This window comes from Halictus rubicundus, chromosome 9 (assembly GCF_050948215.1).
Source record: "Halictus rubicundus isolate RS-2024b chromosome 9, iyHalRubi1_principal, whole genome shotgun sequence".
Lineage (NCBI taxonomy): Eukaryota > Metazoa > Arthropoda > Insecta > Hymenoptera > Halictidae > Halictus > Halictus rubicundus.
The window spans coordinates 12,551,352-12,578,261 of NC_135157.1; the positions used below are offsets into that span (position 1 = coordinate 12,551,352).

Sequence of the window (26,910 nt, forward strand, 5' to 3'; positions counted from 1 at the left end):
CCTTTTTCTCCTCCTGTCCTGAGATTCCCGTTCAGCTGGAAGATGTCCTTGTCCATCATGGCGTTCTGCTCCCTTGCCTGTCACCGTGAATTATCCTCGGAGCTCGGACATTGTACGAGAAAATCGTTCTCGATCATTTTCGTCCGCCGATTCGAACGAGTACGCGCATCCCCCGTGGCATCTGTTGACTAGGATGACTGCGACGAACGGGAAAAAAGGGTCGGACAAGTGTCTCTTCTCGATAGTTAGGCTCGCGGGAGTATCCTTGGGAAAATGTGACTTGAAATCGGTCGCCGATGGCAGGTGACATGGGAAAGTGTATGATCATTTGGATCTGCGGAGGCGGATGCTGGATTCTTTCAGGTTTGGAGAATGAAGATCATTTTTCCGAAGCGGTTCGCTTGTAACTTTTGATGTTTCTTGGTTTCTGGTTGGTGACATGGAGAAAGGCTTGACGGATGTTCTTCCGGTTGTGATGGATGTTTGGATGTGCGGAGGATGATGTTTCTTTGAGGTTTTAACTATTCTAGTTTCGCTTGTATGGTGACGTATCGATTCAATACTTCATTCACTGTTTCTTCAGGTCAGGTTAAAAAATTATAGGCACAACTACGCAAACCTGAAAGCAATAAGAATTTTCAGTCATTGAACGTTCTTACCGCAGAGAACATTTTAATAGGTTTACTAAAAATAATTTCAGTTCGGTGAGATATCCTGCAGATAAATATTTATTGCAAAAGAGAGCCGGGTAAAAATTTTCCAAGGTCCACGAGAGAGTGTGGCAGTGACTCGCCGAAAGGTGGAGTATCAATATCTTATTTATTGTTCGTATATTCCGTCTATACATTTCTTCGGATAACATATGGTAACTACAAAGAACGACGCGTCCTAAAACATCTCGGTGCCGTTATACTTACAGGCAAACACTTATGTGTAATCATCGTAATGCGCACACGCTGCTGTCAACGATCCCGCGTTCCAAAGCCTCGCTCGAACCGGAAGCCGCGTGACCCTCCGCAACAGCGTTCTCGATTAATACAATCGTGTTAGATTAGCTAAAGCGATTCACGCGTATTTACAGATCCGCACGTTTTATCCCTTTATTCTGATGTACAGGGTGCCGCCGTAATTAATGGTGCACGCTTCGAGGACGGATTCGACGATTAAAAACAATTTAAAAGCTTCCCGAACACAGAGCGTGTTTAATCACTTTTCTGTGGTAAATATGGCAGATATTTGTTCAAACGCGATAAAATAAGCGAGGAAACCGTCCCCGCAGCAGACGCCACGCATTTTGCCACACCCTGCGTTCTGGTACCTACACACATACTTCTTAATTACCGCTCGGTTTATCTACACATGTATAAAGGTATATCGTTACAACGAGGCCGCCATCTTTGTCCTTCCGAAACGACGCTGCTCCGTGCCTGTACAGAACGCCTCCAAAAATCAAAACACCAGTTTGCAATCTGACAGAGGATCTCAATTTCTATCTAAACAATTCCTGAACAACATATATTCTATTGCTCGTCTTGAGAGTAGAAGTATTTGCAAGACTGCGGATTTCTATGCAAAATGAAAATGTTGTGCGTCCATTGTAAGAAATAGGAGCCAAGTAAACCGTTCTTTCTCTCTCTAATATGTAAATTATCTTTTAATAAAACCCGCAGTCTACTAATCGTTCTTTTTTGATCCGCAAAGAATAAATGTTGTCCTTCCTGCATCCTCTATCGGACCCCAAGATGGTGTCCACCTTCGGCAACGTCCTGTACACACGCGTCCCGGCGGTTTCCTCCGGAAGATCGAGTTAGTACGAAGTATACTTGCAAGTATGTTACTGGCCACCATCCGCGAGTCTCACCGACGCCGTATATCCGAGTACTCGACACTTACGCGATACTTTCCGACGACTTCGAAGGACCAGGAGGTATCCGTGGAGATCAATTCCTCTTCTCCCTCGTCCTCTTTGCGCGAGCTCGACTCCGCGATCGTAAATAACTCGAGGAGAATTCTTTTAGTCTTATAGTACGTTCTTCCCTCACAGAGAAAGATTAGCGTTTACCTTCAGCGAATCAGCTCACCGACGTCACTGCATCGTGAGATCCGATATCGCTTATTACTCTAATCTCCCTTCCGCGTCCTACTCTCCGAAGGATTAAATTCATATACACGAGTTACAGAGCAGGAATTACTCGAAAACTTCTCCAAGCCTTGGCACCGTTCCTCTTTCTCCACCCTCGCCGAACTAGACGACCGTCGTAAGCAGACCTGGTATACTTAGAGGCGACGATACTGTGACACAGTGATTCACTTCGTAAAAGGAACTCTTCCATTTGAACACGTCCTTCGTTGACTTCACCGTCTCGCTGTTTCGTTACCTTCAAGTATACCGTTACATAATCACGTGTACACTCAACTCCATCGTCAATCCGCAGCATCCACTTGGCACACTCGTTAGAGTTCAACTTCCAATCAGAAATGTCCGAGACGTCGTTGAAACGTCCACCACTGGACTACGGGCTCGAAGCGTTTACAGTTAAAGATTTAATAAAATCTAATGAGGTCTCCGTTTCTCAACACAGCGAACAGGCTCGATCTCACTGTCTGTAAACCAGTCCGTGCTAATCATTCGCAGAAACACCCGCAGCTATTGTATCGACCGATTCCGCGTAAATGGAACCACTTCGCCGACTCCGTAAGATAGCGAATGTGAAAGGTAATTCAGATGAATGTGTGAGCAGATGTCGCACGTGATAGTGCGAATTTGTGCATCGACAGACTTCAAGGTATTTCAATCTTTAGACGGTTAAATGCTGTAAGATCTTTGATTTCTTTACGCGGTACAGTTTGACGTATCCTAAAGTATGGTAAACAATTGGTCGAAAGGAAGCGTAACTGTAAAACGGAAACGAACCATAAGGGGAAATCTCCTGTGCATTCTCTAGAAGCAAATGAGATTGGAACAGTATTGAATCACCGGCAGGTAATGTATTCATTTCTTTTGGAATTACGCCTGAAGATATATCTATTCCTGGAGATCTTCACATTCATCAAAACTACTTTGCCAGCGACACTGCCCACAGAGTGGCCAAACTAATTCCAATTACTCATCCAGCGCATTCACAATCGAACCCGAGACAAACATCCAGATGCACGGTGCACACCCGTCGCGAGAACGGCTCTGAAAATTTCACATCCAGTGTCCCGTACGTACCCGACCCAGAGGTCCCGAGGACCCTGAGAGTCTCCTGCTGACCCTGAAGTCGGGCCGGGTCAGTAGAAGGGTGCGGGTCCCTCGGCAACGCCATTCCGCCTCGCGGAGTCCCTCCTCCGGTCGTGCCAGGGCTATTGCAGGTAGGACCAGGTGACGGGCTGCGCGTCGTCAGGTCACTCGGAGTAGCTGGTCTTGTCGCTGGCGTCGTCGGGACTGGTCTCCCGATAGGCGTCGCCGGTCCCGTTCGCGTGCAGGCTCTGATTGGGCGGCTTGATCACCGTGGGCAGGTAACCGGTGCCGGCGTACGGCGCCGCGAGGAACCTGTGTCTGGTCGAGGGGATCGGCGTGGTGCAGTACGCGGCCCGAGTCGCATAAGCGGCCGACACCGACGCGGATGCAGCCGCGGCTGATGCAAGCGCCCCTGCCAGAGGCGAGAACGCCGATTTCGGCTGCAGACTGTCCTCGCAGACCAGCACCTCCATGGCGGAGACTACGTCCCCTGCGACAGAGACAGCTTTTGCTTTCTTTCCGATGCCAGAGTTCAGCGTTGCCGCTGATGCTCCCTACCTCGAGGGGATCGCGTGACGTCACGCGTTCAAAAACCATCAAACAACCCGTGTAAACAACGGCCGTGCTCCAATTCGATTTCATTCAGTCCTTCGAACCGAATTCCACCGTTCTATTCTAAGCAGGATCGAATTTAGGGTTCCTGTAATCGTTTTGTTTCTAACCGAATACGATCCTCACCGGCGAAAGGGTTCGAAAGCTGGCAGAGCACGCGGGTCAAAGCCGAAACCCGAGAACGACTCGGTAGCCGAATGAACCGCGAGACCTCGAAAGGGAACTGGCCAACGGTGTAGATCGGATCCTGGCCCGCGAATGAAAGCGTGGATCGGATTGCAAGTCCTACCTTTGCATCGGTGCAGCAGAGCCTCGACGTCCGCACGCCGTCTTCCCGGAAAGACTCGCAGGAGAACGTCCACCGGGGACCGTTGTTGCTGTTGCTGTTGTTGTTGCTGCTGCTGTTGCAGCTGCAACCCGCAGGTCTGCTGTATATTCTGCATCTGCATCTGCATTTGAATCTCCCGCGGTTCCGGCATGTGATGGTGGTGCTGATGCTGGTACAGGGCTGGGGAACAGTATAGCGAGCTGGCCGCTGGACCGTACAGAGGTGCGTACGGGGGAAAATGCACCGCTGTCGCTGCAGCCTGAAACAGAAGCGACTACTCGTATCTTCCTTTGTTCGCTACCTTTCGCTTCAGGGTGACTGTTATCTTTTTTTCGAGGAAAGATTGCTTCGACCCCTAAAGTCTTTGATTTTTTCAGTTCATGAGAACACGTTTCGGTTGTGTTGGAGTCTGAACAGTTCTAAGGTTACACAGGACCCCGCGATTAAAGAGATCCCAATGGGGGAACGGGGTGAGAACTCACCGCCAACGAAGGTAACGGTGGGCTGGGTCTAGGTTGCACCAGATCCACCGGTTGGAGGGTCTGCTGCGTTTGCTGAGGACTTCCGCTCTTACGGAGGCTGAGATTCTCGGGCGCCGGCGTGTCCTCCCTCTGTGGCGTCAGGGCTGGCGTTAACGGCGGTGTGTGCGTGGGACTCTGTGAACCTGGTTCCGGACTTCCTTCCTCGGAATCGTTCAGACTACTGGACCGCTTCCTCACCGTCTCGTTCTCTGACATCCCTAGCGACGTTGGCACTCCTGTTACGCGAACAAAGAATGTTAGCGACACAGTAGCACCAAGCAGCTGGACAAAAGTTGCAACAGAGGCGGTTCATGCATATACATTCTTACAACATTGTGCACATACGTATCATGATAACATCATGCACAGGATGTCAACATACATCGTGTACATAATTTTTGTTATGATTTCCTAATTCATTTAAAATTCGTCGTCCTGTGTTCCTCTGTGTTAAAGGTACGGAAACATTTTCATCGAATTTCATTCGACTAATTGTAAAAGCTGCACTTTAATTGGGTGTGGCTATCGAAACCATACATATTGAGTATGTATGGATAATGTAGGTAAATAAACAAGGAAACTAGCAGTCAAGGACGATAGCCCTCTCCGACAGGCTTAACTCAGTCGAGCCCCTTATGGTTCACTGCTACACATAATACAACAGTATCTTAAAAAGATTGTGACATCAAACAGAACACTAGAAACGAACATTGACAACAGTGGTATAACTGACCATTTTGTTACACATTTGTCAAAGACAGAGTCCATTTTAATCCGGAGCTACAGACATTCCATCTAAATTCCAACTTTCTAGTAGCCAATTCGTGTGATGAGCTATGTGTATTAGGTCCAATAAGAATATCGATCTCGAAGAAGAAGATAGAGAAAGTAATGACGACCGTGAAGTCGTCGAAATAATTCGCGTTGCGAGGATCCACTTAACAACATTTGACAGAGAAGACCGATAGGATAGACTTCTTCGTGTTGCGTTCTTATGATATATGTTCTTCAGTAAACGCGTCTGACTAAAGGGTTGAACTCTCCACGACGATACGAACTCGGCCTGACAAGGCGAGAAGTGAAACGCGACTTGAACGAAGACGAAGCCTCACCCAATGGACGGTCAGCAAGAAGTTCCCCGCCGGAGTCGGAGTCACGGTCGTCTTCGTTACCGGTGTCGCTCGTGGAGAGCATTGTTCCCGTAGTGCTCTCAGAGATTCTCGACCTCTTTGTGCCTGGAACAAAAACAGGGGGCGTATCGTTCGCTTGCGAATGGACGAGAAAGAAAGAAAAGAAAAGAAAAACGAAAAAGCACGCATTAATACACGCACAATACCGATGAAATTCTCCGGCGAGCAAACACTTTGTATTGTTCTACGACGCACGCCGAATTGACTCTTACGGATCCTCGACACCCTTGAAAAAACGTTGTGCATCTTTTATTGCCGGGGGCTCCCCGCGGTGTTTACCGGTCGGTCACGGGCCCCCGGGGTAGAGTATTACACGTACTCCCCCCCCTCTCTCTCTCTCCCTCTCTCTCTCTCTCTCTCTCTCTCTCTTTCTCTTTTTCGTTCGAATTCGTCGCGAACACCGACAATTATTCGACTGCGAATTCTACGGCATTTCCAGCTGGCCGCATCAGCCCGTCCACCTACCGCGTCCAACAAAAACGGAACGCGGAGAACGAATTTTTCAAACAATCGCAGATACACTTTCAGAGTCCATTGAAATATATTTAACCCTCGTTGAATATCCTACAAAATTTTCGTTTTCGGCATAACGGTTGAAACAGGAAGATATTAGGCAAATATCTAGACTGCGGATTTACGACAAAACCGAGTAAATGAGATACAAGGAGAATTAGAATGATTAGAAAAATTTTAAGATATCGGTACATCATTTTCAACTTACTAGACCTGCAATTGATACAGACAATTTTTATTTTACTTATCACTCCCAGAATATGATACTTGAGATGCTGGCTTGCGGTCAACAGTATTAACACCGATTAACGGAGGAGGTTGCGGAACGGTTAATAGGTATACCTGCAGTTAACGAACCGTTAAACCTCTGTTGCAAACGCGTCAATTATCCGGCCGCTATTAAGAGATTAAGGGGCCCTCGACCCGAGCCAAAGCAAATCCCTAATCACCCTGCGTTCCCCGTCCGTGATCCTCTCACGCTTAATTTGCGCGGCAACAATATTAACGAGAATCGGCAGACACTTCCGGGGTGGGGCGGGGGTGGAGGGTGGACGTGGAATGCAATATCAGCCGGCGATGTTAATGTAACGCGCAGAAAATTCCAGTCGCGTCTTTCAACGACGCGAGAAGGGGACTATGGCGAGCTACGCCTAGCCTCTGCTGTCCGCAGCTGGACGGATTATGAGACAGTTATTAAAATATCATTGTTCCCGGGTGACCCTCACCCCCCCGGACTCACCCCGGAACCACCCTCGAGCTCGACGCGCATCCGCAAATAGGGGTGAGCTGCGTGCAAACAGCGACGTGGGCGATTCTCCCTGTGTGTACACCCTCCGGCAGGATCTTGGTATAACGAAGTGCGTGTTTACGGCGTCCTTGAAGAGGGTGAGGTCTCCGGAACGATATGCTACCATCGGAGCTTGCTCTCGGACGGGTGGTTCCGATAATTTCGTCTTTTCTTCGATCCGATTGCTTTCGAACGAGCAATTGTAACGACGACGACGGCATACCTCGGAAATACAAGCCGTTCTAATTTTTTGAAAAATATTTCGAACCCTAAACGTACCTCTGCTTTTGCGTTTTGTACATCCAGGCAGTCCTCACTGTCTTCTGTTGCTACATTTTTATCTGTATTCATAATCTAGTTCGAAGATTTGCACGAAAGCACATTTTCATACGAATACACCTGGGTTTTCTGTTTTTATATCATTTTTCCACGGATTTTTAACGACGAAAATTATGTATTCCCATGATATTTCAAGCACGTTTTATTGACTTTTATGTAGTTGCAGATTTCATATACTTTTGCTAATTCTGTTTAAACTGTGTCAAATTTAACCTTGTGTCAAATTAGATATAACTATCATTTTTAAGTCTTAATGGTCGAGCTCTGATTGTTTGCCGAGTGAATAAAATGGCGAGAAGAAGAAACCTCGCCTCGCAGAAACGACTTAATGTATATTTGCATTTCGATATTCCTAAAAATTGATTATGCAACATTTTTCTCGTACTGCGTAATTCCTCGACATTTTACAGATTCAGCGGCTGATTGCCCGTTCGCCGGCAACACGGACTAACCAAATGGCAGAAATGGATGTTCAACATAAACTGATTGCCCACATTAGGACGATTACGTAATCGTCAACCGTTTACATTCCGCAAAGCCAACACCGGAGAACGGTTTCTTCGTCTCCGATTGTCAGGGAATTATATCACGGTGAATTGCAAGATGGTTGAAAAACAGAGGATTCTCGATGTTTGCGTCCCTCAAAGATATATTTGATAACTCTGCCCGACCGTCGCGCGAGCAGTCATTTCTTCTGGCAAATATGGCCCCTGCCGAGGGACAGAGAAAGGAACGAGCGAGGCTCGTAAGAAACGCGACCAATAATAGTTTCCGAGTTCCAATATTTCCCGAGTATCCCCGGTAACGAGGCCCCGTAACGACTGCCGCGCAAGAAATAAACGAGCCGGCTCTCGGTTTTTCCGTTTCGCTTGAACCCAATCGTCCCCGCAGAAATACAAGTTTCGAGCGGCCTGGTAACGACGACCGAAGAAACTTGAAGAGCGCCGTCGTCTGACCGCGTTCGACTCTCCCCGGCGTCTTTCCGAAAATATTATAATTCCGACGACTTTTCATTTTCCACTAAAATCCGCAGTCCCCTAACAAGCAATCCAAGAACACGTGTCGCTTCAATCTTCGCGAACCCTCGCAGTCCCAGGCACGGTAGGACCTCGGTAGTTGCACGGAACGGGACTGAAAGCAGCTGCGAGTATCGAGGTTCTAAGCTAACCAATCAACTATAGGAATCCCCCACTTCCACTACGTCGAATCCTCTGACTGGACTTCTCTTCCGTGGGCAACTGTCCCCACCACGTGTTGACGAAATGATTGTCGGTGATTTGAAAGTATCAGGCCTTCCAGCCTAAATGAAATCAAGTTTGACCAGTCCAAATCCAGCTGGTTCATCCATTTCCGTGTATACGCACGCTTTCCATCCTTGATTCTTCATCTCCAACCCTTCGCAGGTTCGGAATTACCCGGAATTGCACAGTAACTTCCGGCGAAAGATCTGCGAATCGGTCAGAGTCGTTTTCACCCCCGAATTGAAGAGGGTCGAGCTCGACCGACTCGATCGGCCGTAGAAGAGGCAAAACGCCAGTGTACCCGGTCCTCTCGAGGTTGTTAGAAATAATTGCGAGAGGCCACACGTACCTACACACACACACACACACACACACACACACAGACTCAGGGTCTTTCTCTCTTGAAAGTAATACCGGGTTTTCGAGAGTGCCGTTATAACGTGCGGAGGCGTATGCACGTGGCGGGGTCATTCAGCCGTCGGCCATTGCGTGAAAGAATCCCTCCTCGCGGGGGTGCGCTCAAGAAACTCTGCTCCGGCTGACCGCTCGTTAAAAAGTTTAACCGGCCGTTTATTAGCGGGAGAGAAAGAACGAGGAAGAAGGGGAGAGAGAGAGAGAGAGAGAGAGAGAGAGAGAGAGAAAATGTAGCTTCCACCCGGCGTTCCGCGGACGCCCAACCCCCGGACCCCGTCTTTCTTCATCCCCGCTGCTGCTCGTAGGTTCAGTCTTGACGCGCACGCTTCCGATAACAAGGTTGCTTCGAGCACCACTCTAAGCGGGGGCTCGTTCATCCCCGAGCAACTATAACAAGTGTCTCGGGGTGTTTGGGTTAATTGCCGCGCTGCTCCTTTTTTCGTCTGCAACGACTCAACCCTTAAACGGTAAGACGGATACCGTGGCCTGGTTTCCTCCCGTTCGGTGGAAATGGAGTGGCAAGCATTTTTGCGGAATACTTCCCTACTACCTTTCTTTTCTAAATTTTTGCCCTCCCTGTTCGCGAAATAACTAATTTTATACATTCCGAATTTTACGTTAGAAATTCTCGGATACTGAACAGAAATTTTACCTCATTTCAACGGCTTTGCTACAAAGAAACGATCGTCATCTTTTAAAACGAAACAAATAGGACTGAGGAATATCAGCGCTAGTGGAAGAACGAGCCAGAAGGCAATAAACAAACTGTTCTCGTACAGATGATGTCACAAGGGTATTCCAGGGGTCGGTCCCGCCTCGATTCTATTTCGCGAACTATTCGCCAACCGGAACGGATAATCCGGGTCGGTTTTTGTGTCCGAGGGATCGCCGTTAGCTAATCAATGGGGTGGGGGAAAAGGTGTGAAAACGGAGACCGTCGGTGATAGGCTACGCCCAGAAACGACGATACACAGAAAGAAAGAAAAACGAGAAAAGGGAACACAGTATCGCGATCGAGTGCTGTATACGTGTTCTCTCTTTTTTCGCCTGTGTCCCATATTGGAACTGGATCTTGTATTTCGAGAAGGGTGCGTGCGATTTATTGTAATCTCTCCCTTCTCCGTTTCTTCGGGCACGCACGGCCCAAACGAGATCTAACTTCTCTACGGTGTAACGTGTCCCGGTGTGTACTTTGAGATGAGGGGGGGGAGGGGAACAGAAAGGTGAGTTAATAAAACTCGTTTCGACGTCGAAGAACCAGGCGCCAACCCCTCTCTCTCTCTCTCTCTTTCTCTGTAACGTTAGAGGATTTATTAAAAGTTTGAATGGAATCCCTTACTGGATATTGTATATGTGAAAAGTATACTAAAATGGCCGACAACAATCCTCTCCGAGTGAAAAGGGTTGCAGTGGCAATGGCGGATGTAACTGTAAGGGATTAGCCGTTCGACGAAATAACTGTTTGTAATTTAAATACATCTAATATTGTGTCGTGCAGGACCCCGGTGGAAAAATTGCTTGAAAAGACTGTACTCGTACAACCTTCAAGTCTTTTATAGTATTTTCGGAGCTATTTTAAAACAATTTTTTCACACACAGAGTTCTACTACATTTGTAGCAGAATTATACCTCGTTTAGTCAACGAAACGGGGATGTACATTGTTCAACCGTTTCTGCGAATACTTGAGCTTCAATTGTCATAAAATTAGCGGCGCTGAATGTCAATTTACTGACAGAAACACGTTGATCAAGACGGGGAAATCTCGAGCGACGGGTAGATAGGCATCTGTGTGTGCAGCCCGTGCACGCGTAATTTTAAGGATAAGGACAGGGGATTAATTAGACGCCGGTGGCTGTACAAGTCCGCAGCCACTCTTGACCGATGACAAGACGCACTCGAAGCAGATACACACGGGGCTGGAGCGTGTGCACACGGCCGCGTTGTTGTAGGTCTACGCCCTAACCCGCCGCCGCGCCGCGTATCACCGTACGGTGGAGACAGACGCGGACAATGGAATCATGCGAGGACAATGCCGAATAATTTAGAATGGCATATAGATATCGGGAGCTTCCGGCCTACGGCGGCGCTGCATAATAGAGAATAGGAGTAATAGGACACAGGCTGCAGGGCAACTGTGGAGGACACGAAACATCCCTATAAATTAGGCTTAGGCTCCGCCGACGCCCCGCGCTACCCTCCCTTCCAACCTCGATACAACATCTTTCTTACCGATTCCTTTACCTCCGTACCACCGGCTAGTTACTCCCCTAGATCCTGCTAAAATCTGCAGATTTTAACCAACTACTCTCGATTCTCCTCAACCGCTTGTCTTGTGATCCTTTCACGACTGTAATGGTAAAAATCGTATCGTTAACACTGATTTTAAGCCACTTCCATCCGATTTTATAAATTTTTGTTTCATCGTTCTTAGGAAATGTTGTTGCGCATTTGCTCGTAAATAAAAATTGTCTGTACAATTGTAAGAGACTCCAGCAAAATAAAATTATAATAACTCCAGTAAGCCGAGGCTAATACGTTGATGCTCTTAAATTCTCCGAGTCCTTTTACTGTTTTAAATACCATCCACTCATTTTCGTCACAGATGCATAAAATCCTATTTATGAAACGTTCCCGCGCTGACACTCAAAAGGTTGAGATTGTTTGATTTTACAATAAAACGCAACAATCTTTTTCCTTCGTTAAATAATTCATCGGAAGCCCGTGGTTCCAGGGGTCGACGTTTTCCCCGCAATCTCTCGGAGAGCGACGCCGTGAAAAAACGGGGTGGAAAAAGAAGGCGGATGACACAGCGTTATTGTCTATTCCGTCGCGGAAAAACTGAAAGGGGTCGGCACGAGTCGGACACCGAAGATCTCGCAATAAATAACCGTTCGAGGCGTTACAGTTCTCACCAGCAGCGTCGGGTCCGCCCGACGCAACCCCGCCGCCGGTTCTCGTTGGTTTTCGACCCCAGGCTAACGCAAGGGTCGTAGGAAGCACCCACTATGAATTATCATTTCCTATTGTTCGGAAGATAGTAAAATAACCGGCTGTTTGCGACTTCGAGCGAACCGGCGGAGATAGAGAGAAAGGGAGGAGAAGAGAGAGAGAGAGAAAGAGTGGGATTTCCTTTCTCTTCGCTCGCCGCGGCAACTCGCGCCGCGAAATAACAGCGAAATCGTGGTAGATCGCCATTCATCTACGGGAGACACTTCATCCATGTCGACTAAATGGAGCCTTAACCCTTCCGCAATTGAATACCACGATGAAGCACGCTAGAAAACTCCGTTTTCTTTGCGATCAATGTTACTTTTACGGAGACGGTACAGAAAGCGTCTGCGTTGAATTATTGAATAGCAATGTTTGAGGAGAAGAGTCGAAGAAGCTGGCAAACCAAATGAAATTCACTTTGGTACGTTGTTGTAATGAACCACCGGCGGTTATTTCTTATTTGGTGTAGAAATTAATTTGTATCTTCGTTTTATATTGAAACTTTTTATTGGGTTCGTTGGGAACGTATTGAAAATGAAGAAGTAATTCACACGATGTAATTTGTACACCGACGAGCCTCCGCCAGTAACGTAATCTAACAATTTCTTTCGGTATTATGATGCGATCATTTTTCTATTGCCTCGCGAGACATAACCGGCTAGTTTTGGATATTTTGTGGTGATGAGAATTTTACGCGTTCAAGGATTAGATGTAAAGAGTTTCGGACAATTGCGGGCGCTGTAAACGCGCGGAGCTGGCAGCGCGTTCGCAAGTTCTAGTCGCGTGCAGCTCCACAATGGAGGATTCGGCAAAAACTAACAGGAGCATGATGGTCTCGCCGCCATCTGGTCCCGTTTAATTCTCGGCTTGTTCTCCGTTTGCAGAAGCGGGCTGGCATTACACCGGGCCTCGGGCTCACAGTAAAATACAAGCCCCTCGCAGCGCCGTGCGCCCTTTCTCTCATTTTCTTTCTCGCCCTCGATCGGTCGGCCTCGCGAAAAACATTCCAGGCCCGATCGCCGTGAGATTAATTAATCTGATGCGACGACGACGCCGTGAAAAAGCGCGCCACCCCGAGAGAACGAAAGAGAGTGAGAAAAAGAGCGAGACAGAGAGAGAGAGAGAGAGAGAGAGAGAGAGAGAGAGAAAGAGAGAGGCAGCGCTGCGAAATATTCGCAGTTACCGGCAATGCTTTCCGCAATCGGTGCGCTCCGATGTGCACGCGGGCGCCGAGAGGAACGCGCCAGCCGTGCCGAGAGGAGGAGAGGCAAAGAAGAGAGAGAGAGAGAAGAGAGTGAGAGAAAAAAAGGACTCTCATTATTACGTATCGATACACCCGGAAAATAGCAGCGGCCGACGGATCAGCCGCGATGAAAAAGAGAGGAGAGAAGGGAGAGAAAAATGACGCAGGGAGTCGACGGCGATAAGGGACGAAGAAAGGCAAGTATTGAGAGCGTGAGGAAAGCGACCGAAGACAAAACCGAAAGGAGACCGAGGGAACAACGGGGCACCGGAGAGCTGGGAAATGCCGGAGGGAAATAAGGGTCGATGGCTGGAAAGGGTGGAGCGGACGGAGGATTTGCTAGAAATTGTTGGGAGATCGAAAATCTGCAGGAAAAGGGAAGAGTAGATGGAAGACGTGACAACGCGTGGAAAAGTTAGAGAGCGGGGGTGAGACTCAGAGGAAGGGGTGAAAATATTAAAAGAAAGGTGCAATAGAACGTTTAAGAAGGAAGAAGGGTAGAAAGCGCGAGAGAAGTGCAGGAGGAAGCATAGAAGACCTATAAAAGAAAAAGAAAGAAAGAAACAACTGTGAGACGGAGAAAATTCAGACAGAACTGGACGGAACATGAAGAACAGATGTGGAGAATCGCTAGGCTCGATGAAGCGAGGTGAGTTCGGATTCGGAACAAAAAACTTAAAAGCACAAAATCACCACGAACGGAGGAAAAAGACAAAGTTGAAACTCTATCCCTGAAGAAAAGATCCTCGATGAAATCCAACCTCTCTACACCAAATCGAGAACGTTCGTCGAAACACGAAGTGGATGCACAATTCAAATCCCGATTTTACGGGGTATCCATTTACACAGCTGAAGTACATCTTCCTTTCTATTGCTCATCAGTTGCTTGATTCAGAGACAAAATTAAATATTGTTATCTAGTTCTTTAATGTTACTATATAATGCGTGGAGCAAATCGTATTCTTACTAACAGAGATATGGGGATGATGACGAAACGCCGAGGAAGGTCGGGGAAGGCGAAAAATGACAAAGAATCGAACAATGGAGCGAGAGAAAGGGGGAAGAAGAGGCGGTGAAGAGAGGAGGAGCGAAGACGATGAAAGAGGGATGAAGAGGACAAGAAAGACCGAAGGTAGGAGACGGTGGTCGCGATAGTGGTGGCATAGGTCCTCGAGGGTGCGGCGGCGACAGCAACAGCGAGCAACAGCCCGATCAGTCATTAAATCGTCGCGATTCCCTTTTGTTTCCGGGGGGAGGGTTTGGAATGTGTGGGCGCCGGTTTATCCGTCCGTGTGTTTTCGTGTTGCGCCGGGGCGAAAGGGGTGCAAAACGACCGGCGGGGGATGTATATACTCCCCGGATGGATTCGATGGGCATGGGGTGTGCTAAAGAGCGCGAAAAGGAGAGCGAGCGAGACGGGGGCCGAGGGACAGAGAGGTCGCGAGATCGTCGAAGCCAGCGGACGGGGGCGGAAAAGGGGTTGCCGGGGGGTGGAAGGACAAAAAAAAAGAGGGAAGAGGGGAAAGGGAGAACGGTGGAGAGCGATCGGGCGTAACGTTTTTAATTGTTTCGCGCCCAGCCGCCTTTTGTTTCGGCGTTTATGCCTCGTAAACGGTTGCTGAACGCCAACAGGGGCCAACGGGGAGGGCACCGGTTCCACCTCTGACCCTCTCTTCTTTTCACCTTCCTACTCTCCGCCGACCTCCCGCCCCGCAAACCCTCTTGGCAGCCTTGTCACACTCCTTTCCGCGCCACGATACTCGTGGAAAACCGAGACGACGATCATTTCTTACGCCTCGGCGCACCCCCAATCCCACCCCCTTCAACTGCTTGCCTGCCCGAGAAATTTCTGTTTCGGTGTACCCCGCTGCTTTTTAGGCTACATTTACCGATATCTTTTGCAAGTCTTACCGATGTTTACGAGAGCTTTCTATTCCGATGTAGGAAAATACGATTGTCCATATTTTTTGATGAAAATGAAATTTTTTGATATTTCAAATACGAATGTGCGAGACTGAAATCTCCGCAGCAGTATCAGACCTAATTGGTCTACTATAGACTTGGACTTACTATAGTGCTTCATCGATGTTGTTTCGGCCGAGGTGAATTCACAGGAATTACACGTTTGATCGACGCCAGTGTCGACCGTCAACGACATCAATTGACACGGACCTACCCTCACTGTATGTACTTTTGCCATTGAACAAGCCACCGTGTATACTTCCTATCGTTACACATTGTTGACGATGCGCGCGAGTCAATAAGTGCGTGCGTTGAGCAAAATTATTGTCCGCCCATGCCGTCGTCGGCGTGAATGTGACTCGATTTTCCACACCATTTTCCTCGCCATTGAACGCGGAATAATTGGCTTCATCGAGGATTTAGAAAGGTTCTATTTACTCCGCGTGATAAAACTAAAACAATTGCGAGTAATTTTTGATACCATAGCATAATTGTTACAACCAGACGGCAGATTTTATGCGTTTATGAAAAAAATTACTAAATCAAGTGCAATAGAGTTATGAACAGAAATAATTGTCTATTTAACTCCTGTGAAACTTTTTGTTTCACATAAAAATCTGTAGTCCAATTATGACGAATATAGAAATAAACTAGCCAACTGTTCAAATCGTAAACGGAAACCCCAGGAAACCTGACACAGCCCACCAGCAATCTAAAAAAAGTATCCTCCTAAAAGAACCTCTCGATCAACAACCTAAGCCAAAGATTTATCATCGCGGAAGAACGCGGTGAAGACTCCGATAAACGATACCTTTCGGCTTAATTAAAGAGTGCCGGTCGCGCAACTGTTCATCTAAGGGATGTAACAGAAGAAAGAAGCCCCAGCCGCGGTTCAAGTACATATTTGATTAACCGCCGCTTCTTTTCTTCGGCATGGAAGAGAGGGGTTGCTCCCCCCGGCTTTCGAACATAATATTTTTTCGATAGAGAGCGAAAACCGATCCGGCCCGGCACAATTGCCCGAAAAGAAAACCATCGAGAATGAATATAAAACACTTCGCGATTACCGGAGATTTCGTTTTTCCCCCCGGGGGAGGGGGCTGCTTTCCTCTTTTTCAATTCGTTTCTTTTCCTACGCTCTCACCCCTTTTCTTCCCTATGAATGACCGCTCATCGAGAACCCGACGGCTCGCACGGATCCGCTCGAACCTGTGATGCAAAGACACGATTTGCCCAGAGATCTCCATTAAACGACCCGCTGATTTGCCGGCTACATTTTTATCGGAATTTTCTGCCGCTGTAATGGCCTTCCATCTTGTTGAATTTTGTATGTTACAGCAATTTTAGCGTACCGGTAGACGAATCATTTAGACAATTATTTAGAAGGATCTGCAATGTTGGCGAAACGTTGGGAAAATAATTCCTCTAGGACACGGCTCACACTCGGAAGCCTAAAACAGTGAGAACTGTAATACGTGAGGTACAATGATCCTTCAGAATTATTAAAAGAACTGGTACCGATATTACAGCCCTCGTCAGGTTGCATCGAGCGTCGAAACGCTGGCAGCATGGCCGGAAAGTGTTAGGAACCGTGCGATTCCAAGGATTTCCATGGAAGTTCGATCGAGAGCATAGATCCTTCACGGATCACGGCCGAGCAAACGTTCGCGCAGGATAGAAAGGGGACGCTGGCCAGGAGTTTTGTTCAAACACACTTCGAAACGTGCTTCCAACGGCGGCGTTGCACGTGTACGTGCATTCGAAGGAGAGGCTACACCTATGCAAATAGACAGAGAGCCGGTCTAAGCGGTGCTGTTCGTGGCCGTGCCGTGTTCCGCGTACCGGTGCCTGACTCTTTGCAAACAATGTAGCCAGGCACGTCGCGAAAACATAAGTAGCCGCCGCCGGTGCGGATGGATTCCCATCTGGCCCCGGAGAACGGGCTTTAAATATATTCGAGGCGCGTTCGCGAATCCTTCTTCGCCGACGGCAAGATGGCAGGCCAACACACAGAGCCGAAGTTACTTCGAGTCACGAAACAGCGAAGCCTTGACTACGATGATACCCTCCGGTGTGTTAGCGCTGAAATGTCCTGAGTTTTTCTCCGTCCTGACACATTGACCTAAGCGTGTTTGCTCGACGTTATCAAAGCTGTCTTTAATATTCACGAATGATCGCCTGCAAAGAGGCACTCTACACACTTTCAACTTTTGAAATAGTCGAAGAGACATTGAGATATAGCGATCCGGAGAGACTTCATTGAGAAATCAAGAGATTTGCGTTAGAAGCCTTCAACACAGGAAACTTGTAAGAGATCCTTAATCCCGTGGATCAGACGCAGAATCGATCCCTCGGAGTTGAGAATCTTTTGACTGTAACTTTCTATTTTGAATCTTTGGATCCCGACACTTCCTGACCTTGATACCTACATCCCAGACTTCAGCTTAGACCTAGAGCTACTCTGCTTCGAGTACCTGAGTTCCGAGTTGTTTGCAACCGAGTTTCCTGCTTCTGGTTATAAGTTATACCGATTTGAGTGTACCAATTGTAGACTGTCCGGTTGAAAAGATTTTTAACAACGTCTCATCGAGTGATTCGACGCATCGCACAGCCGATCATGCTTCTAAACGCTACGATACCATCAGCCCGTTTCGAGACGGCAAGAGGGCAAGGAGAGACGGCACATAGTACGAGGGCGAGCGTACACAGTCGAGTGAAATAATTTCCTGGTGTCCTCCGCAGCCACGAAAGAGGAAGAACGGAAGCGAACTGGTCTTTCACAAAGTTTCTTGGACACTCGAAGAAGCTTCTACTGTGAGAAACTGCCGGATAATGGTCCCCGTAGACGACGGAGACCGAGCGATCCTTCAGGATAAAGGGTGTACCGCACACGTACACACAAAGGGACGTTCTTCCGCTCGCGTGTGCACCAGGGGAGCTGCTCTACAAAGCGTATCCTGCCTACTTCACGGAGGAATCCGCTGGAAAGACCAAATCTCCGAATCCTCCTTTTCGACGTAATGACTGCGGTGCACGTTTCTGCCCCTTTGATACGCGAGACTGACATGCGTGCCATCCAAATTGGCCCCGGATCCACCCCCGTGGACCTACGGACTTCTCCCCGCTGACTGAACTCGTTAAACTAACGTCTTCAGTTCGATACCCTCGCTCAACTTTTGCCACCTGCGCTCCTCTATCCGTCGAACGCGCGTCGACCCTCGGCTAAACGATACTGGGTAACTCTTGATCCGTTGTTTAGGTATCTCTACACCTAGCCATAGCATCATGTAAGGCGAGAATGCGACGCGTGAACTGCAAAAATAATGAATCAAGAACAACTTTTCTTTCCTTCTTCTTAAGACTCTAAAAGCTTACAAATCTTCTTTCACATTGTACTCCCACACAAAATCTCTAGTTTTGAAGATAACAGTAATATGTATATTCTCATTAGGGAACAACTTCACGATTTCTCAGCAAAATTTTAAAATAACAGGTCAAAATATCATTCCTCAAGGTATGTGACCCTACTGCAATAATGCAATAGCAGAAAAGGTTTGAGGATGTTACTCAGAAAACGGGGTAAGGATTACTTTGCGTACAAGTTATCAGTTCATGAGAAACACGGGTTGCCAGGAACGGTTACAATTTCGGCGAATTCGACCCTGAACAAAGGCAGAACGCGCGTTAATCCTTTTTAAGCCGGCTGGAAACTTGGCCAATCTGAGAGGGCAGCGGGTTCGGAAGGGGTGGAGAGTGCGGAATACAACAGGATCACATCCAGGAGAGGGCACAATACACGGTATCGTCGGGATCTCGGTATATCCAGGACCGCGAGGAAGAGAGCGAGAGTGCATCAACCCTCTCCTGGCGGGATCCGGATATCTCCTCCGGAGCCAGCAAGAATACAGAGACCCGGCAACCAACAAACCGGTCGTGAATCCCCCGCGGTGGTAGGCACTGGCCCGAGAAATTCAATTACGGCTAAACTTCTCGACTGAAGACGCGCCCGCCTCTGTACACTACTGTAAGCACTCTGTTTCGAAGATCGAACGGAGAGACATCTTGTGCACTTGCGACCCTCGACTTTTCAAATGGGGTGGGCTCCGGGGGGTCACGAAACAGAAGGGGGCGAACGGGCGGGGGCGGGGGCGGAGACGGAGGAGAGACACCGGGCAACCGGGAACAAGAGAAGCCTAGGTGTAATTGAAACCGAGTGAAATCGAAGTTTCCATCCCCCTGGCAGAAGACTCTACCTCTCTATCTCTTCGTCCTTCTCTCTCCCCCTCTTTCTACCATGCTCGAGATCGAGCCAAGGGAAAAAAACGGTGAAAAGAATTTCTGTCGGATGCAAAGCTCGGGATGCCGGTAAATGTTAGGAAGTATTGCGCATTTTAAAACTTTAAAACTATAGATCAGCGGCGTATTCGGCTCGAAAGCTACGGAATAAAATTTCGCGCGGAGTTTCCGTTCAATGTAAACTTTTGCCGCTTCGACTATACCAAGTCGAAATTGAATAGACATTATTCTAGCCAATGATGACGATGAATATGTGTTGCTCGCGAGTATTCATTTTGTCCAGGATCGCGGCGACCATCATTTTTCCAATATTCCGCGAAGCTGCAAAACGAGCAATGAAAATATGGCACGCGACCAACAGAGAAGAGACACAGAAAAGTGAGAGAGAAAGAGCGCATGCGTTTAGCACGCATGAGCTGCGTATGAGTGGCCATTAGGAGCGTGCGTGAACATACACGGCTAAATAGGGCAAGTGGCCAGAGACCATAATGTTAAGTAAATAATGGCCAAACTCGTGGCCCCTTATTATACCACTCGAACCAGAAGTCGTGCACTCGTTAGTGGCGGCTTTTAATTCTCTTCGTGGTTCAACCCTTCGCTCCTTTCTGGGCTTCTTCTCCTTCCTGGCTCATTCTCACCCTCCCGTGAAGTGCACGCGCGTGCCGTTCTCTACCGTGAAGAGTGGACTTGTGCTTCTTATGGTACCAAAGCGGCCCCGTTGGACCCACCTGTTCGGTCAAGACCGTCACGATGGTACTCTCGCCGGTAAGAAATATCGAGGCCCATTCTTATCCCCCGAACTGTATTCTCGTTCGATACCGATCGTGCGCTGGGGTCCCGATGCTTTCGGCGAGATCAGAATCAGCTACTTATAGCGTTCGCCTGGTGGATAAGGGGCTCTGGAGAGCAGGGATCGCTGAGCAAGTGTGTGCCACTCGATGCAGTGATAAAAGCCGGGGTGTGTCACCTGATATTACCGTCTTGATCTACATCAATATTTTTGTTTCTATGGAACGGTGAATTGCTTTGAATTGTGAAAGTTTCCTGCTGCTTCGATTATTTGAATGCTTCTGTAAATTTTGTACTACTAGATTGTCCACTCTACTAGAGCTGAAAATGAGGAAATGTCGTTTCCACACATCATTTTACTCTGCTAATCAGTCCAGTTACCTTCACTAACTACTTCACAGTATGCCTTACATCCCACAGCACCACCTGCTGATCAGCATCCTTTAGTGATTCTTCCATAGCACATCTTACAGTATATCTGCTAATCCAATTGGGGATTGATCGACTCACCTGCAATTCCACCGATGGATTCCTGCTTCTCGATTTTTGGCTGCCGGTATTCGTCCTGCGGCAGCCTCTTCCGTTGCAGAAGACCGCAGTCGGGCTGCTGATGGAGTTGCGTTTGAATGTGTGCGGCCGCGGCCGCGGCTGCGGCTGCCGCTGCCGCCGGGATTGCCAGTCCTGCTGGACTAGCAACGTGGCCTGGGTGCGGGGGTGGACTGCCAGCTGGCGTGGTTGCGGTCGCCGCACCAGGGAGAACAGGGGCGGTGGTGCAGCTGCCTGTATTGTACTGCAATTGCAGACCTAACTCGCGCGCCTCGCTCTCCTCCTGGGCCTGCTGCCTCCGTAACGCGACCTGCGAATCATTCCTTTCATTAGTCGACTGAAACCTTCGGAACTTTCCGAGAGTGTAATTTAATTACTAGCCGCAATGCGACGATAGTATCTCATTCTTGGATGACCCTTGCCGTGCTCAAGTTACATCAATCGGTTTACATTCATAACAAAAATTCGGGCAACGGAGGGTTAGTGCTTGACAAACAGAGGGACCTCATGGCCTATGCACTCATACAGGTGAATATCAACATAAGATTTTATTTTGTAACCGAAGAAACAATAGTAGAAGGCAATGTCAGCGGACGCCTATTGCGCGAACGATCCCGTTACCCGAATTGTATTGGATAATTTCTAACATCCTAATTGGGAAATATTTGGACATCTGTGAAAAATTTAATAAATTATTTGATAAACAGGAAGTGATCAGGTAAAATATTTTAACAAACTTCAATATTGTGACAAACGGTTTCGTCTTACTCTAACTTTGTGGCATCTTGAAGATTGCAAGAAGCAAATGGTTTCGTAACAAAATTCCTGGTACTATGTTGCGTTACACGAAGTTACCGCAAACAAACGTTGCTGCAACTGCAAATGCTCTTTTCCCGGAACATTGTATTTAAAACGATGTAGGTACACTATACCTACAACAAACTTTAATTAGTTATCCTCAAGCAAATATTGTCACTGTTTATAGTTGGATCTCAAGCGTTTCTCCTTCCAATTTGGACTCTGCTCGTTAGTCTCCGAAGAATTAATTAGTTGCATTATATTCACTAAGACAATTTATTTCGTACGGTATTTTTTATTAATATTATGCAAAAAAAACTTCAATTCCGATTAACCTTCTCTTTCGTGGTTCGCTTGCGTGATATTTCATGCCTTTAACAAGCAACAAGTGTTCGTGGCTTATGCATATTATTATTTTAAAAATGTCTATATAATTGGAAATGTGTGCAGAAAAATTATATTCGCAAGCAATTGGAAAAAAATATTTAGAATGGACCTGTGCTGACCCAGTCATAGGCTTTCGCCAGATCCTCGATGTATTAAAAAATAGATAATCATATACGAAAACGCTTTGTAATTACGTTAAATGTAACGAAGCATTATTTACTATAGTGTCTCCTTTGGTGAAAGGCTAAACTTCAAAGTTGACAGATTACTAGAGAGCCGACGGCCGTCGCCACCATTGATACCCGACAAACTAATTTTGTAATAATTAATTTCGGGACACAGATGTTTATGCAAACTCATAATTCTGTACACTAATTACGCGAGAATAAAAAAAGTAGAAACATACTAATCGTTGATTTTAAAAAACAAAAAAACCTATTTCGCCATTTTTATTAGAAATCAATTTTCTTCTTCTTAATTTTAAACGTATATAATTATATTTCACTATTATTTACATTATAACATTGGTAATATTACATTACGTTGACATTGAAAATTCGATTTTGATACATAGAAGACGTTATTTCCAAACAACAGAAAATAAATATTTAAGTGCACGGTTTATTTCTTTAATTTTCCTGGAATAAATGATCCCCATTATAATTGACCAAAAAAGCAAAACGCCCGAGCCACAACGGCGCATACTCATTTTACATCAGACAAAAAAGCGCCGTACAACTATAGAGATTAGTTCATTCCCCTTTTTTACGGGACAGTAATTTGAGTTTAAATTTGCATAAACATTTACGGTTTCGCGATTACGGTCGTTTATGACGCTTTAAAATCGTTTCACCGCGGGCGGTCATATTCATTTTCAACAGCAAAAGGGAGAATGATTGTTCATTATCCTTTTAGCTCTGCGGCCACCACACATTATAAAAAGAACGCCTGCCGCAAACAAAATTCGACATACGATTCAATCGAAATCGATCCCGCGGAAGCTATCGTAGGAAGATATCTCGACGGATAGGGAGCAGGTACAATTCACGTAGACAATGTTATCAAAATGATGCATTAAGAGGGGCACAAGGGTCGACAAATCAAGAACTCGAGTGGGTATAGTGTTACGATCCGGCGGAACCGACGTACGGGGCTGGTAATTTCATCCGCGTTTAGGCGAAAGTGCCAGAAGCAAATTAATGTTCAATATTACTGCTTTTTTCGTGACTGATTACGTAATTCCAAATTGAAAAATTATTTTCCTAACATGAGAATTATGTTTGTGTGTTTAAGTTGGTAGAAAAATGGTAACGGTGAAGCTAGCGACGGCAAATAATCTCTTTGCTGTGGATTACTTTGTAAACACGGCTTATTGCCCTGTGAAATTAAGAAACATAAGAACAATCGAGGAAAAAGAAAGTCGCGCGTTACAAGAGACCCTTCCGCGAATTCTAATTGGATCAGTTCACACTTCCTTGAACCATTTCACGAACCCATGGCGGAGGAAACGGCACCCGCAACTCAAGCCCCTAACGAATACTATTGCAGAATTTTTCTACGTATATTCCATCAATTGCAAAATCTGCATTTTGCATAAATATCCGCGGTCAATCGGTGTCGATTCAATTCCTCGAAAGAAACAGTCAAGTTCTCGAAATTAAAATTGTCATATAAATGATTACGCTCATAAAATATTGATACGTAGTCAATTTAACCGGTAATTATTGAAATGAAAACCCGAATTAAGGTATACAATAAAATTAAAACGTTACAGAGTGCAAATCGCTTGTCAGCAACAATTGTATATTTTCCGTGCTTGTTCGGCTCAAGTAGTACGGAATTGGTTTTGTCCACCATTTTGTGCGTACATATATACAGTAATTTAATGACTCTTGCCGTTCGAAGCAGATTACCGTATTATTCGAATGAAAAGAATTATTAAAGTATAGACAGCTGATTATTTTATCGTAATAATGTAATGGCCAAATAGTTTTGCATTTGTCTAGTAAATAATATAAAAAAAGGTGATCTACTTCCGATAGATCTACATATTGAGCTGAACCACAACGTCATTTTCGATTTCAAAAAATATTTCAGTGTAAACACTGTCTCTAAATATAATTAAAAAATACTGTCTTAAATATTAATTGCAATGCTTTCATTATAGTCGCTACTATATCAGGTTAGGACTTTCGTTAGTCGTTTCCCGATTCTTGTAAGATTCACATGACTTAATACTTGAATTTCATGTGTCACATTACATGCACAATATAGACCATAATTACAATTACTTTAAATATCTGCTGTTGGTATACATTTTCAATACTTACAGTGGCAATTACAGTTGCCAAACGTTCGACACTTAGCACGAAACTACTTGCGACTCAACTCGAACTCATTCGATTCTCGAAGTGCATCACGTATGCATATCGAACACTTCTATAAGTCGATTCATAACCTTGCTTCAAAAATACTTCGCAGCAATTCGCGAGTGACACTAATGTTACAAGTTGGTAACTATAACCTTCATTCTCGACATATTTTCTTGTATACTTCACATGCCTAACGTACATTAAACATTTCAAGAGACGATTTTTCAAATCAGAAAAAGATAAAAATCGATAGAACGAAGTGGTTCCGGTTCTCTCTTCAAACTAACCAACAAAATCCGTCAATAGTACTACACAGTAGTAGTACAAACACTGTACACAGTTTTCCTGACATGTGGTATGTATGCGACTATTAAAAGACCATAACAAGATCAAAAATGTCCCGAATCGTTAACAATTTGAAAACGTAGGTTTCTCTACTGTAACTCTATTGTCTTTCCAAGGACATCTACAGTCCCTGGCCAAAAAATTAGGACAGCTAAAATTTTCCAAATTTTCGCGGTAATCGTAGAATTAAAAGAGTTTCCTGCGAGTGCAGGAATTTCGTTTGCAAATTTAATTTATCAATACGTAAGATTAAACAATTAAATTACGTTCAGGCCTTTCAAGTTTACGTGAGAAAAAATTGTCAGTAGATTTTTTGGCCAGTACTCTACGCGGTCGAACATTTCGTACATCTGTCACGCGTGATAAACATATATATTATCTAATAATGCAATGTTACTTTACCTGGGCAGCCATGACTCGTTGCCGCTCGGCGATCAGGGTACATTTCGCACACACGCAGTCCCGCCAACGGCAGTATCGTTTGTGGCCCTTCAACGCGGACACGACACCGTGGTTGCGGCATCTCGCGCACTTCGGTGTCCTTTGGTATCTCTCGGCACTGGCACGAAGGAAGAACGCGGCCGGTAGCACGTGATGTTGCTGCTGTTGCTGCTGGTGCTGCATCAGTTGGCCGACGTCAACACCAAGCCCGACACCCCGCGGTAACGACATCGTGTCGCGGAATCGAACCGGCCCCGGCAGGAAGCTTCTTATTTACAAGAAAGAAAACCAGCGAAACGAGAACAACAAACAGAAATCACTGAACAAGACGAACGGTCAACAACGATCACGGACAGACGGCATCGTGTTCCCGGTCGGTCACGACAAACGGCGAGTATCGTGAGTATCACGGCGAACAGTCTCTTTCGGCGGAGCATGAAGCCCGGTGCCCACTGACACGCGTCGCTGTGCTCATCTTAAAACGAAACCGATCCACTGCCGGTGATGTTTCTCTTTCTCTCCCTCTCGTCACCGTGGAAACATCCCTCAAGATAACTCGGTTGTCCACGATTTTCCCGGTTGCGTTCCTGTGTTCCAGAGGGGGGCCCCGCAGACTGTGATACTGTTGCGAGGATAATCGGTGGACGACCAGCGGATCCACACACGCGATCGTTACTCGACGGCGACTCGCAGGGGGGGCGCACACGATGCTGGAGTATAGCGACAGAGAGCGTGTGGCCACACCACACCGGGCTCTTCTTACTTCAACCGAAGAAATCACATTTAACGCTCGTTCGCTGGAAACTCTCTCGAACCGGCGCCGTGGAGCGAGCGAGACACTGTCGGTAGGTGGTGTCGAGCGCGCGGCGAGGGGAGGGGGCGGAGGCTCGACGGACTAGCAGCGGGAAACGCGCACGCGCACGCGCCCACACGTCCAAATCTACGCCGACGAGGAAGAGCGACGGCGGCGGCACCACCGTTCGTACGGGTGTCGGGGTACGAAATGCGGGATCGGGCTGACTCCTGTCGCGCGGCACTCTCTCTCGCTCTCCGGCATTGTCAACAATTGCAGCATCCCGGGGTGAGTCGATTCAGGTAGCGCGGAGAGACAGAGAAGCGGTGTGGTGGTGTCGCGGCAGCGAAGAGGGAGCCCGAAGGCGGACGATGGAGGAGGAGGAGGAGGAGGTGGGGGGTTTCGGAATGGTGGGGGACGATCGTAACCGCTGCAACGGGGAAGGGGGCGGAATGTCACGAAGGATCCTGGAAACTAGGAGAGAGAGAGAGAGAGAGATAGAGACGGAACGGTCGCAGGAAGGTGTGCAGGAAAATCGTGAAAGAAGGTGGAAAAGCGAGAGGAGTGAGAGAGAGAGAGAGAGAGAAAGAATGGAGAAAATAAACGAGTGGAGTTGAGAGAGAGAGAGAGGAAGAAGGGGCGAGAGAGGGAGGATGAGTATGCGGTACGAGAGGGATGGAACGATGAAAGGAGGTGGGACGGTTGAAACCGCCGAGAGGGGCGGAGGAGAGGGAGAGTCGGAATGTCGCGGAAAGGATGTTGGAGGTCGGGAGCGAGA

The 26,910-nt window shown here is 47.0% G+C and overlaps 1 protein-coding gene and 1 long non-coding RNA gene across 2 annotated transcripts in view; one reads left to right on the forward strand and one right to left on the reverse strand.

Annotated features, from left to right (window-relative positions):
* The window catches only part of LOC143357403 (uncharacterized), a 65,754-nt gene that overhangs the window by 33,728 nt on the left and 5,116 nt on the right, over positions 1 to 26,910 (forward strand). The window lies entirely within an intron of this gene.
* Positions 3,349 to 26,497, reverse strand: Dmrt99b (doublesex-Mab related 99B). Its single transcript, XM_076793087.1, has 6 exons — positions 25,301 to 26,497; positions 20,961 to 21,306; positions 5,797 to 5,919; positions 4,646 to 4,920; positions 4,125 to 4,422; positions 3,349 to 3,713 (listed from the first exon to the last, which is right to left on the reverse strand). Exons 1-6 carry the CDS (start codon positions 25,568 to 25,570, stop codon positions 3,388 to 3,390), a joined length of 1,638 nt encoding a protein of 545 aa, XP_076649202.1. The 5' UTR covers positions 25,571 to 26,497; the 3' UTR covers positions 3,349 to 3,387.

What these genes read in the sequence shown, in the direction of transcription:
- Dmrt99b (XM_076793087.1), bottom strand. Translation starts at nt 25,570, where the DNA reads ATGTCGTTACCGCGGGGTGTCGGGCTTGGTGTTGACGTCGGCCAACTG. An exon ending in TCTTGCTGACCGTCCATTGG is followed by an intron (nt 4,921 to 5,796) that starts GTGAGGCTTCGT and finishes TTCGCGTAACAG; the next exon opens with GAGTGCCAACGTCGCTAGGG. An exon ending in CACCGTTACCTTCGTTGGCG is followed by an intron (nt 4,423 to 4,645) that starts GTGAGTTCTCAC and finishes CTTCTGTTTCAG; the next exon opens with GCTGCAGCGACAGCGGTGCA.